Source organism: Tupaia chinensis, unplaced genomic scaffold (assembly GCF_000334495.1).
Source record: "Tupaia chinensis unplaced genomic scaffold, TupChi_1.0 Scaffold000365_1, whole genome shotgun sequence".
Classification (NCBI taxonomy): Eukaryota; Metazoa; Chordata; class Mammalia; order Scandentia; family Tupaiidae; genus Tupaia; species Tupaia belangeri.
Genome location: NW_006159862.1, coordinates 429,216 through 441,813, shown reverse-complemented (window position 1 = coordinate 441,813; position 12,598 = coordinate 429,216). Strand labels below are relative to the sequence as shown.

At 43.8% G+C, this 12,598-nt stretch overlaps 1 protein-coding gene across 3 annotated transcripts in view; it reads left to right on the top strand.

Annotated features, from left to right (window-relative positions):
- LOC102482684 (Krueppel-related zinc finger protein 1) overlaps positions 1-11,832 on the top strand; it is a 20,927-nt gene extending 9,095 nt beyond the window's left edge. The window contains exons 1-5 of one of the 3 annotated variants that reach the window (XM_014589622.1): positions 1,898-2,037; positions 2,535-2,661; positions 2,924-3,019; positions 8,984-10,315; positions 11,704-11,832. In XM_014589622.1, coding sequence (XP_014445108.1) covers positions 1,957-2,037; positions 2,535-2,661; positions 2,924-3,019; positions 8,984-10,315; positions 11,704-11,720 — 1,653 coding nt within the window. In that variant the 5' untranslated portion in view covers positions 1,898-1,956 and the 3' untranslated portion in view covers positions 11,721-11,832. Of the gene's footprint in view, positions 1-1,897; positions 2,038-2,534; positions 2,662-2,923; positions 3,020-8,983; positions 11,235-11,703 lie in introns of those variants that run through there. The other 2 variants (XM_014589623.1, XM_027773694.1) reach the window with 2 other exon arrangements.
- Positions 11,833-12,598: the final 766 nt, after the last annotated feature.

The window sequence follows — 12,598 nt, the reverse complement described above, 5'->3', positions numbered from 1 at the left end:
AAGTAAGTAAGTAAGTAAGTAAGTAAGTAAGTAAAATAATGGGCCAGCGGGTGGTATGGTGTTTAAGGGCACTGGACTCCCACATGGGCAACTGCGGTTCAAGTTCCAGACCTGGTGGCTTGCTTTCTTACTTTTTTCTTGCTTTCTCCATTTGTCCCTCTCTGGTCAAATTAAAAAATAATAAGTAAAGTTGGGGCCGGCCGGCGGCGGTGGTTAAGGGCACTGAACTCCCACATGGCTGACCAAGGTTCAAGTCCTGAACCTGTCAGCCTGCTTTCTCACTTTCCCTCTCTCTCATTCTGTCCCTCTCTGGTCAAGTTAAAATATATAAATAAATAAAGTTAAATAAAACATTTAACAAAATAATAATAAGTAAAATTAAATAAAATAATTCTTTAGAAAAAGGAAAAAAAAGCATTCTTTTTTAAAAGAATTGTTTAATTTTATTTATTCATTCACTTATTTTAATTTGACCAGAGAGAGAGAGAGAGAGAGAGAGAGAGAGAGAGAGAGAAAAGTGAGAAAGCAAACTACTAGGCCCAGGACTTGAACCATGGTCGACCATGTGTCCAGCTCCTTAACCACTATGCCACCGGCTGGTCCCCAAAACATTCTTACTATAGGCATATGCGTGTAATTGCCCCTCAGAAACTTTTTGTAGTGTCAGTAGTTCTTATCATAGGCATATGCATATGTGTGTTCTCCTTTTCCAGCCTCCCTCCCTTTTTTTATATTAAAGGTTTTTTGTTGTTGTTGTTGTTGTTAAGAGATTTTTGTCATAGAGTGTGTGTACTTGCTGGAGAAACAGAGACAGAGAGACAGAAAGCGAGAAATCACCCCCTGGGGGATGGCCACGCCGCAATCCCTTCTTCTCAGTTCTCCTCTCAGAATCTTGGGCACATTCACACACACACCCAGTGTGAGTTTTAAGTCACTAGGTCCAGGACTCAAATCTTTGACTACGTGGGAGTCCAGCAATATAACCATTATGCCATCTACTGGCCCCTTATATTAAGGTTTGACACAGATATCTCCATTTTGATTCTGATAACATTTTTTTTGAGAGATTTTTGCTATAGGCCACATGTGCTCCCTGGAGAAAGAAAGGTAAAGTGAGAAATCACTTCCCCATGGTGGTGGCGGGTGGGAGTGGCTTCACCACAGTCCTGTTTCCTCCATTTTCATCTTGGGATTTTGGGCACACACACATACATGCCGAGAATGAGTTTCAAGCCACTGGGTCCAGGACTTGAACCATGGTCGGCCATGTGGCAATCTGGCACCTTAACCACTATGCCTCCTGCTGGCCCCAGTTCTGATAACTACTGTATACCTGTTATCTAGTTTTAGCAATTTTCATACCAAGGCCAGTATTTGATTTATTCCCCCTCCCTTTTTATGTGCCAGAGTGTTTCTGGGGAGACTCAACTTGGGAGGATTCCACCTGTGTGTGAGGATCCTTGGCTTTACTCAAAGAATTCAAAAGGAAGCCATTGAGGGAGAGTGAAAGCAAGTTTATTAAGGAAAGTGTACAGAGCAGACTATGCCATAGGTGGAACAGTCCCATAGAGGAGATAGATGAAGTTTCATTCCTTCCTCTGCCTCTGAGAGGAAGGAGAGAACCATTACCCAGGAGGAAAGATAGAAGGGCTACCCTATAGGTAGGGCCGCCTTGAATTTTGGTGAGTGTCTGGCTCATGTGGCTGGCTTAATGCTGGACTAATTAAGGAATGGTTTCTTCATGACTTCCAGGAAAGGGGCAGTGGTTTTTCTAGAACCACTGTCCCTCCTACTTTCTTACCTTAATAGGGTAGTTCTAGTTGTTGCCATGGTTTTTCCAAACTGTCATGGTACAGATGAGAGTGTCATTTAGGCAGCGATCATTCTAGGGGCCATTTTGGTTCCAACTGCTTCAGACCCAGTTTCTTCTTGTCTGTTAGATTTTAGGTGTTCAGAATGTTCTGGCCTCAGTTCCCTCCTATTTCAGTCAAGCTCTACAGAGATGCCAGGCTGGACTCATTCTTGCCCGTGGAGAAGGTGAACTACCCCCTTTTACAGGATTTGAGATGTGCCTAGCCTGTTGTATAGACACGTCCACTACGGATCTGGGCTTGATCTCAGTTCTGGGCTCATGTGGTGGACATTTACATTTTCTGAGGGAGGTTAGAAGTCGTTGGTTTTCGTTGTATTAGAACACTGGTGAGCCTCATTTGTAAATTTTGGAGCCCCAAGTCAGGACATGGCTCAGGAACCATTCATGCTTTTACTGTATTGTTACTTAATGTTCACGTGTTTCCAGAGAACAGTGTAGTTTTAATACTTGAGCTTTCCTCTTCTGCTGCCTAGGTCTGAGCTCAAGGTGGGTTGGAACTCCTTGTTTTTCTTGGAAGCCCCAGGGAGTCCCACCCGCAGGGTCATGAATGCTAGGCCAGGCAGAACAAGGCCTAGGACCCCAGGCACGGAGTGGCACCTGGAATTCTCCACCGTCCTGACGAAGGCTACCTCATGGTGAGCCCACTGGGTTTGTGTTACAGGCCGTCATGGCATTTGGGGATGTGACTGTGGATTTCACCCAGGAGGAGTGGAGGCTTCTGAGCCCTGTGCAGAGGACCCTGTACAGGGAGGTGATGCTGGCGAACTACAGCCTCCTGGTCTCCCTAGGTAAGCCTGGCTTCTCCCTGGCATTTTGCCTGCCTTATGGTGAGGCTCAGGGAAAGCACACTGTTCCCCCAGGGGAGGTCCTGCTGGGGCAGGTTTCTCCCAGCAGTACTGATACTGTGCATGTGCAGGTCCCTTACCCAGAGCTGGGTTCCCTGAGGGTGAGTCCTCTGAGCACCTAGGGTGGAGTCATTGTGCTGTCTTTCTGATCCCAGAAAGGCCCTAGAGCTACAACCAAGAGTCATTCCTTTTTCCCTGTAAGCAGGAATCCTCCATTCTAAACCAGAACTCATCACTCGGCTAGAGCAAGGGGAAGAGCCCTGGGGAGGAGAGAGAAGACGACCTCCTGGCACCTGTCCAGGTGAGGGGTGGGGGATGGGTAGATAGACCCCAGGCCACTGGGAAGCCCAAGAGAACTCAGCAGGGAGGAGTCTCCTCAGGCCTGGGAGGAACCTGCTTCCTGGCCTCCTTAGCTGCTCTTCAGATGGCCTAGGTTTTCCTGTAGGCCTGTCCTCTGCCTAGGGACCTCTGATACTTTCTCCTCCTAAAAAGCCTCCTTTCTTCTAGTTCAGTTCTCTCTCTGTCACTCAGTCTGTGGCCTTCTAGATGACTGCCCAGTGCTACCAGTCTAAGTCCCCCACCCCTTCATCTTTTTATTTTTTAAGAATGATTTAATTTTATTTATTACTATTTTTAAATTTGACCAGAGAGAGAGGTAGGGGGTGGGTGGAATGAGAAAGCAAGCCATTAGGTTTGGGACTTGAGCCACAGTCGACCATGTAGGAGTTCAGCACTTTAACCACCACACCACCTGTTGGCCCCCCTCCAACCCTTCTAGATGCTCTCCAGTTTTCCTTATTTATTTATTCAGGTCGAGGGCAAGTATGCTTATTAGAGAGAGAGGGAGAATGGTCATGCTGCAGTTACTTCTCCATTTCTCCCCCTTTTTGGGATTTTGGGCATGTATTTATGCATGGTGTGTGCGTGTGTGTTTTTCTTTTGGAGAGATTTTTGCTATGAGGCACATGTGTTTGTCAGAGAGACAGACAGAGAAAGTGAGAAATCACCACCCACGGCAGATAGCCATGCTTCAATCCTCTCTTAGGATTTTGTGCATACACGAACACATGCCTGGCATGACTTTAAGCTGCCAGGTCCAGTCCTCAAAGTGGTCAGCCATGTGGGGGTTCAGCACCTTAACCACTGTGCCACTTGCTACCCCACCCCCCACCCCCCAGTGTGTTTTTCTTTTTCGTTTTGGAGAGGTTTTTGCTGTAGGGCATGTGTGCTCAACAGAAAGACAGAGACAGAGAGACAGAAAGTGAGAAATCAACCCCCCCAGTGAGGATGACCACACTGTAATCCCTTCTCCTCCATCTTCCTCTCAGGATCTTGGGCATGTATGCATATGTGTCCAGCATGAGTTTAAGCCACCAGATCCAGAACTTGAACCACGTTCGACTACATGGGAGTCCAGCAACATAGCCATTACACCATCTGCTGGTTCTGGCCCCAGTGTGTTTTTCAAGCCGCTAGGTATAAGACTAGAACTGCAAGATCAGCCATTTGGAATCCGGCTTCCTTAACTACTAAGCCATGGAGCTGGCTTATGTCATTTGTTTATCTCTCCTTTTCCTTTGTTACAGTGTTTTGTTTTCTCATTTGATGTACTGTAGTACTTAAGAAATGCCACACAGTATGGATGACAAAAATTAGCACAGGTTTGTCCAGTCCTCATCCTAAAACATAAAACATTCACAAAACATTCATGAAGCATTCTACTTCCCCTTCCTAGATGATACCCCCTCTGAGTTTCTCTCAGAGAACTATTCTTTTTAATGCATGTATTTAAATCTTTATCAGAGGACATGTGTGCTCACTAGAGAAAGCACCCTCCCATGAGGAATAGTCACTCTGCAATTTCCTTTCTCCTTGTGGGATTTTGGGCATGCACACACATGCACCTGGTGGGTTTCTCAAGTTGCCAGGTCTGGGACTTGAACTCAACATTGGCCATGTGGGATCAAGCTGCCTTAACTACCATGCCATGGACTGACCTGAGAGAACCATTATTTTTAAGTAGATGTTCTTACCAGGTGTGGATTTATTTAGCCTTTCTTTTTTTTGTATCTAAACTATATACAATGCTGATGTTCATATTTCTGCACTTGGTGAAAATGGATTTGTATTGTAATTCCTTCTGCTGTTTTTTTCTTTTTTTCAGAGAGATTTTTGCTATAGGGCACATGCACTTGCCAGAGAGACAGAGACAGAGAGATAAAAAGTGAGAAATCACCCCCAGGGGTTATGGCTACATTACAGTCCCTTCTCTTCCATTCTCTTCTTGGAATTTTGGGCATGCACGCACACATGCCTGGTGTGAGTTTCAAGCATCTGGGTCTGGATCTCAAACTGTGGTTGACCTTCTGAGTCCATCAATGCTGTTACGCCATCTACTGGTTCCTCCTGCTGTTTTTTTCCCCATTGATGTTTGTTGGTTGTTGATATATGTTACTTTTTAAAAATGATTTTATTTATCATTATGATTATTTTAATTTGACCTGAAAGAGAGAGAGGGAAAGTGAGAAAGCAAGCTACCAGGTCTGATATGGGAATCCAGTGCCTTAACTACCATGCTGCCACCTGCTGGCCTGATATATGTTACTTTAACATATTCATTTTTTTTTTTAAGAGGTTTTGTTTTTTGTTTTGCTGTAGGGCGCTTGCACTCACCAGATAGATAGAGACAGAGAGACAGAAAGCAAGAAATCATCCCTTAGGGGATGGCCACACTGCAATCCCATCTCCATTCTCTCAGGATCTTGCGCATGCATGCATATGCACTCAGTGTGAGTTTAAACCACTGGGTCTGGGACTTGAATCACAGTTGACTATGTGGGAGTCCAGCAAAATAGCCATTATGCCAACTATTGGCCCCACTTTAATATATTCATTCTTGGTTATATTTCATTGTCTGACTAGAACACAGAGTATTTGCTGCCTTGTAGCACTTCAGTAGTTCTTATTTGGACTATTTACCAAAGCTGCCTTAGTCCCTGAAGTACATGTCCCTGTGGATTTCTGTGTACATATTCTCTGAGATACACATCTGGGAGAGGAGCAGCTGTACACAGAGAGCAGTAGCTTCTCTGAGCAATGCCAGATGGTTCTCCAGTGATGTTGTGTTCATTTATACTCATCCATATCCTTGCCACCATTTAGAAATATCTGACTTTGGGGCCTAGCAGGTGGCATGGTGGTTGGGGGTGCTGTACTCCCATATGGCCGACTGTGATTTGAGACCCTGACCTGGCAACTTGCTTTCTCACTTTCCTTCTTTCTCTCCTTCTCACTCTGTCCCTCTCTGGTCAAAATTTAAATAAATAAAGTTAAATAAAATAATTATTTAAAAAAATCAGACTTTGATTTTTTGACTATGTGATGAGTATAAAGTTACTTCTGGAAGAGTTCTCAGTTTAGTGACCAGTGAAGTTAAACATACTTAGTATATATCTCTTGGTTGCTGTCATATTTTCTACTATAAAGTACTTGTTTGTATCTTAGTTCTGGTTTTCTCTTAGAAAAGTGTATTGACATATATAGTCTTTTTAAATCCTGGAAATCAATTCTTCATCAAATGTGTTATATAGAAGTTCTTCCTGTTGATGGGCCATCAGGTGGAGGTTAAAGCTGCTGGATCTCACATGGCTAGCAGTGCAGTTTGACTCTCTGACATAGTGATTTGAAAACACTATAGGTGCACGTGTGTGTGCACACGCATATGCGTGCATTTTTGTGTGTGTGTGTGTGTGTGTGTGTGTGTGTGTGTGTGTATGCCCAAAATCCTGAGAGGAGAATGCAGGAGAAGGGATTGCAGTGTGGTCATCTGGGGGGGAGGGAGCTGATTTCTCACTTTCTCCCTGGCCCTATCCCACCCCTTTTCCCCAGGGAAAGCACATGCCCTATAGGAACTTCAAAAATAAAAGTTCTCCCTGTTGATAACCTGGTTACTTTTTGTGGCTTTTATAAATTTGTAAAGATTTTGAGTTTAGGTGAATTCAGTGATCTCTTTTTGTACAGCTGTGGTTTGTATCTTTTTGTGCATGTCTCTTCACAGTTTTTCTATTTCTAAGTGTTTTTTCCTATTGCCAAATGTTTAAGGATGATTTGTTGCTGGACAAGGGGTCCTATGTCCTAGTCCAGAGACCCAAAGCAGGTCTGACCCTTTGCTGCTTAGTATGACTCAGAAAGGCAAGAGTTGTTGGTGGGAGAGGAAAGGAGAATTAGAGTGTGGCTACACTGGAAATACATGTAAAAGTATCTTTTACTGGTTAGGGAACATATAGAAGCTTTTACAGAGGAAGGCATAATCTGTAGGGCTACCAACTATATATATAGGAGAGCATAGATGGGGTTATTTTCTAGCTAGGGGGTACAATCAAACAATTTGGTCTTCAAGACCAGAGTCTCTGTCCCCTGGGGCAGAATGTCCCTCATTGTTTTAAGATTTAGGTTGGCCATTTGTTTCTTTAGAGTTCCTAAAAGAGATCTCAAACAGAGAGTATCAAACTGAAAGAAAAACAATTTAAATTTACAAGATGGAATGTCTGACTAAATCAGGCCCCCATTATAGGTTCGGTTTGTTCAGACTGATGTGTTATAGTTGAGTTTGTATTTTTTTGGAGAGATTTTCACTGTAGGGTGCGTGCGCTCGCCAGACAGACAGAGACATAGAGACAGAAAGCGAGAAATCACCCCCCAGGGGGGATGGTCACGCCGCAATCCCTTCTCCTCCATTCTCCTCTCGGGATCTTGGGCACGCACGCACACGCGCCCGGCATGAGTTTTAAGCCACCGGGTCCGGGACACGAACTGCGGTCAACTACGTGGGAGTCCAGCGACATAGCCATTACGCTAACTGCTGGTTCCCTTGAGTTTGTATTTTATGGTTGGTATCTAGTGTCAGAAATATTTTGATTTTTTTGCTTTCCTTTTTTTTTTTTTTTCCTTTTAATAGATTTATGTTGTTTTCAACTATTTTTCTCCTTCCAGGAATGGCAGTTTGTGGTGTTTGACAGGATTCCCAGCTCAGGGGCACCCTCTCCTGTCAGCAGAGGGAAGACCAGTTTAATTTCTTGACTTTATTTAGATAATAAATTTATTGATTATAGGTTTATAGTGTTCTCCCTCTTTGTGTGCTTAAGGTATGGGTTTTAGGTACTCATTATTATTGAGCTTTATTTTCTTTTTGGAGCTTGCGTGGATCAATTTAAAAAGGAAAGAAAAAAAAAGGAAAGAAAAATCCAAACTACATAAGCTCCAAAAAGAAAATAAAGTTGTGATCAATTGCCATTATCTAGGCTGCTTGAAAGTCTCTTTTGTGTCTTGTTTTAAAAATCCTTGCTCTGCCAAGGTAATGAAGATACTTTTTGTTTGTTTTGTTTTTAGAAGTTTCTGCCTAAGGGCATATGTACTGTAGGGAGAGACAGACAGTGAGAGGGAAAGTGAGAAATCACCCCCTAGGAGGGATGGCCATGCCACAGTCCCTTCTCTGATTTCCTCCTGGGATCTTTGGCACACTTGCACATGCACCTATTGTGTTTCAAGCCACCAGTTCTAGGCCTTGAACCGTGGTTGGCCATGTGGGCGTCTAGCAATGTAATCTCTTTGCCATCTGCTGGCCCTGAAGATATTCTTTAGAGTTATATCATTGTTGTTCAACTCTTAGATGTCTATCCTGATTTCTGTTTTAATTTGTATCCATTTTAGGGTGGGTGTTCTCACTGGCAGGGGGGATGTGTGTTGAAATTCCCCCAGGGTGGATGTCCATGCTGCAATTCTTTCTACTACACCTTTTCCTTGGTATTTTGGGCACACATACAAATGGATCTAGTGTGCTTTTCAAGCCATGGGGTCTGGGACTCGAACTACACAGTTGGCCCTGTTGGGATCCAGTTGCCTTAACCACCATACTGCCTGCTGGTCCTTCACTGATTTCTCTAGGGGAGCAGTCTGCACTGTCAGTCCACTCTCAAAAGATTATTTTATTTATTTATTTATTTAATTATTTTAATTTTAGAAATTACTCTAGCAGTGGGTTAGCAAATAGACTGTGGAAAAAATGCTTTGATAGTATATGTTTTGTTTTCCAAGAGCAGATGTGATCTATAAAAATGGAACAGAAAAGTTGGTCTTGTAGAGGCAGTCTCATGGGAGATGGAGTTCATGTTGTATTGTGGAGCTGGTCTTGTTACAAAACAAGGCTGAAGGGCCTAAGCTGCCCCAACTCTGACTCTTATGACTGAAAACTTCTTCTCTTTGGCAGGCTCAAAGCCAGAAATCTATCTCTGTCCTTGCTGCCCGCTGTCCTTCTCCAGTCAGCACTACCTCAGTAAACACCTGCTACACAGACATCCTGCCTACAGGTCCCCAGGCTCATATACAGAGAATGACATGCAGCCTAGAGACCCTGACTTGGCAGATCAGAAACAACAGCAGCAACCGTCTTTGGATCAGAGGGGCCAGAGAGATGCAGCAGAAGGTCAAGGGAAAGACAAAAGCTCTAACCCCTTGTTTAGGATGGAGAGGCAGATTCCAAGGACATTTTCAAGCCCAGCCCGAAGACAACCAGAAAGCCCAAGGGAAAAGAACAGAGTGGTGGAAATAGAACCCAGGCAGTCTGAGAGGGGAAATCCTAAGAACACAGATGACATATTAAAAGGAATGGGAGATTCAAGATGGGGAACACTCAGGTGGGCGGAGTGTGGACCAGACTTTGGCCAGAAGGCAGAGCTACTTACACAGCAAAAAGTACATTCTAGGCAAAAGCTGTTGATATGCAGGGAGTGTGGACAGAGCTTTAGTGATGAGTCAGCATTACTCTCACACCAGAAGACACATGGAAGAGACAAGCCCTATGTGTGCAGTGAGTGTGGGCGACACTTCAGCTTGAAGAGATACCTCCTCAGTCACCAGAGAGTACACTCAGGGGAGAAGCTCTATGTGTGCACTGAGTGTGGGCAAGGCTTCCACTGGAAAGCACATCTCCTTAAACACCAGAAGATACACTCAGGGAAGACTTATATGTGCCCTGAGTGTGGGCGAAGCTTTCACAAAAAGTCAAGCCTCTTTACACACCAGAGGATGCACTCAAGGGAGAAGCCCCATGTGTGCTGTGAATGTGGGCGAGGGTTCAACTGGAAGCCACATCTCCTTAGGCACCAGAAAACACATTCAGCAGAGAAGCCCTATGTGTGCAGTGAATGTGGGCAAGACTTTCACAGAAAGTCAAATTTCATTACACACCAGAGGATGCACTCAGGGGAGAAGCCTTTTGTGTGCAAGGAGTGTGGGGATGCCTTTGCCTGTAAATCACACCTCACCATGCATGAGAGAACACACACAGGAAAGAAACCTTATAGATGCCAGGAGTGTAGACGAAGGTTTTGGAATATATCATCCTACAACAATCACAAAAAGGCACATTCAGGGGAGAAGGCTTTTCTCTGTATTGAATGTGGGAAAAAATTTACCTGGAAATCAAGCCTTGTAAATCACAAGAGGACACACTCAGGAGAAGATCCTTTTGTGTGTAGAGAATGTGGGCGAGGCTTTACCAGTCAGTCATACCTCACCACGCATGAGAGAACACACTCAGGTGAGTTGCCTGTAGATGCATGCAGTGTGGACCGAGGTCTAGAGACAAGTCATCCTATGACAGGCATTTGAAGGTACTCAGAGGTGAGAAGCATTTTTTTCTGTAGGGTTTGGAGTCATGTTGCACCAAAGGCCAATTCCCAGCAGCAGAGAAATTCCTAAGCAGTCATAGCTCGTGAGAAAAATGAGGAAATGGGCCTGTGGGGAAAGACCTTTTACAAAGTCCATGCAGAGTATAGCTAGGAAGGGTGACAGCAAGAAAGTTGGTATTGGTTCTTTTCTGCAGGCCATGATGATGACATGAGGGGGGTAGTCACAGAGACAGGCTCATTACTCATAAAGATGATGGATCAAGGAAGAAATGGGTCACTTTGTAGCACTACACAACCAGTGTCACATCACAATTCTTGTAATGATCAACAAGATTGGAGAAGAGCAGAAAACATTTCTCAGCAGTCAGAGAACCAGTGAGATGGCAGAAAGATTCAGCCCACCATTGCTACCTTTGAAGATGGAGGAAGGGGATCATGACCTGGGGAAAAAAAAGGAAGCCTTTAGACTCCTGAAAAAGCAATGAAATGGATTCTCACCTAGTGCCTCCAAAAACCAAAAGGAGTGTAGCCCTGTCAACACCTACATCTTAGTCTGGTGAGCCCCTTATCGGACATCTTACCTACAAAACTAATAAGTTTGTGTTTAAGCCACTTTGTTATAGCAGCAGTATAAACTAATAGAAATGCTATAGAATTATTATATACTGTGATAATTTCCCCATTCCTTCCCTAAAGAGACCTATTACTCAAGTATGCTAAGGAGAGGATTTCTCAGACATTTCAAGGCCTGTTGGACACAGGGTCTGAGGAGACCTTGTAATAGAGTCCAGACTAATGTTTGGTCTACAATGGGCCCATTGGGTCAGTGTACACACTCAGTAGTTATTTTGCTATGCTCCAAGTTATATCACTGGAATTAATAAAACACTTAACAGTTCTACCTCTTTGTTCCCTCATCTGTGGATTGAGTCATAATGGAGAATGCCAGATGGAAACCTGGGAAACTCTCCCACTTCCACAACAAAATAGTAAATCAAAATTACTAGCCTGGGACCAGCAGATGACATAGTAGTTGTGTTGCTGGGCTCCCACAGGGCTGACTGGTTCAAGACCTGGACCTGGTCACTTCATACTCACTGGGTACATGTGCATGTTTGCCCAAGATACCAGGAGAATAGGAGAAGGGATTGTGGTGTGGCCATCCCTGCTGGGGAGTGATTTGCTTTCCATCTGATGCCCTATAGCAAAAGTCTCTCAGAAAGAAAAATCACTTGTATCTCATAAATAGAGGAGATTCATGGAGTGGGTGTCCTCATACCTCCATTTAATTCACTAGGTGCCTCAGAAACATGAAGGATCCTGGAGAATGACTGAAGGCTACTTCACTCAAGCAAGTAAAGCCCTGGTCATGGCTGCTATGCCAGATGTATCACAGAGCAGATCAATAAATCTTCAAAGATATGGTAGGAACACAGTGATACGGTGACTGCATTCTTTTATTTATTTATTTATTTATTTATTTATTTATTTATTTATTTATTTTTGGAGAGAGTTTTCACTGTAGGGCGCATGCGCTCGCCCGACAGACAGAGAGAGACATAGAGACAGAAAGCGAGAAATCACCCCCCGGGGGGATGGTCACGCCGCAATCCCTTCTCCTCCATTCTCCTCTCAGGATCTTGGGCACGCACGCACACGCGCCCGGCGTGAGTTTTAAGCCACCGGGTCCGGGACACAAACCGCGGTTGACTACATGGGAGTCCAGCGACATAGCCATTACGCTAACTGCTGGTTCCCGTGACTGCATTCTTTAGCATTCCAATTGGAATAAAAACCAGAAACAATTTGCAGTTATAAGGGACAAGTGAACAGCTTTCATTTACAGTTGGTTTTGTAACTTGTGTCCATTACAATAAGTACTCTAAAATTTATTTCTCCTTTCATCTGAGACCTTTAAACTTAAAAAAAAAAAACAACCAAACAAACAAACAAACAAACAAAAAACCTTTAACTGGTCCCCTCACCCACATTTATTTTATGCTTTTTAAAAATTTAATTCACATAAGAATTGATTTCAGTGGTTGTTTCTTTCAGTAACAATAAAGACATGATGTAGAACAGGAAGATGTTTTCAAACGTACTGTATGTATAATTGCCAGATATTTTAAGCTATAGCTTGTGTTTTTAGTCTGGTTTTCTATTGTACATCTTTGTCATGATCAACTTCCTTG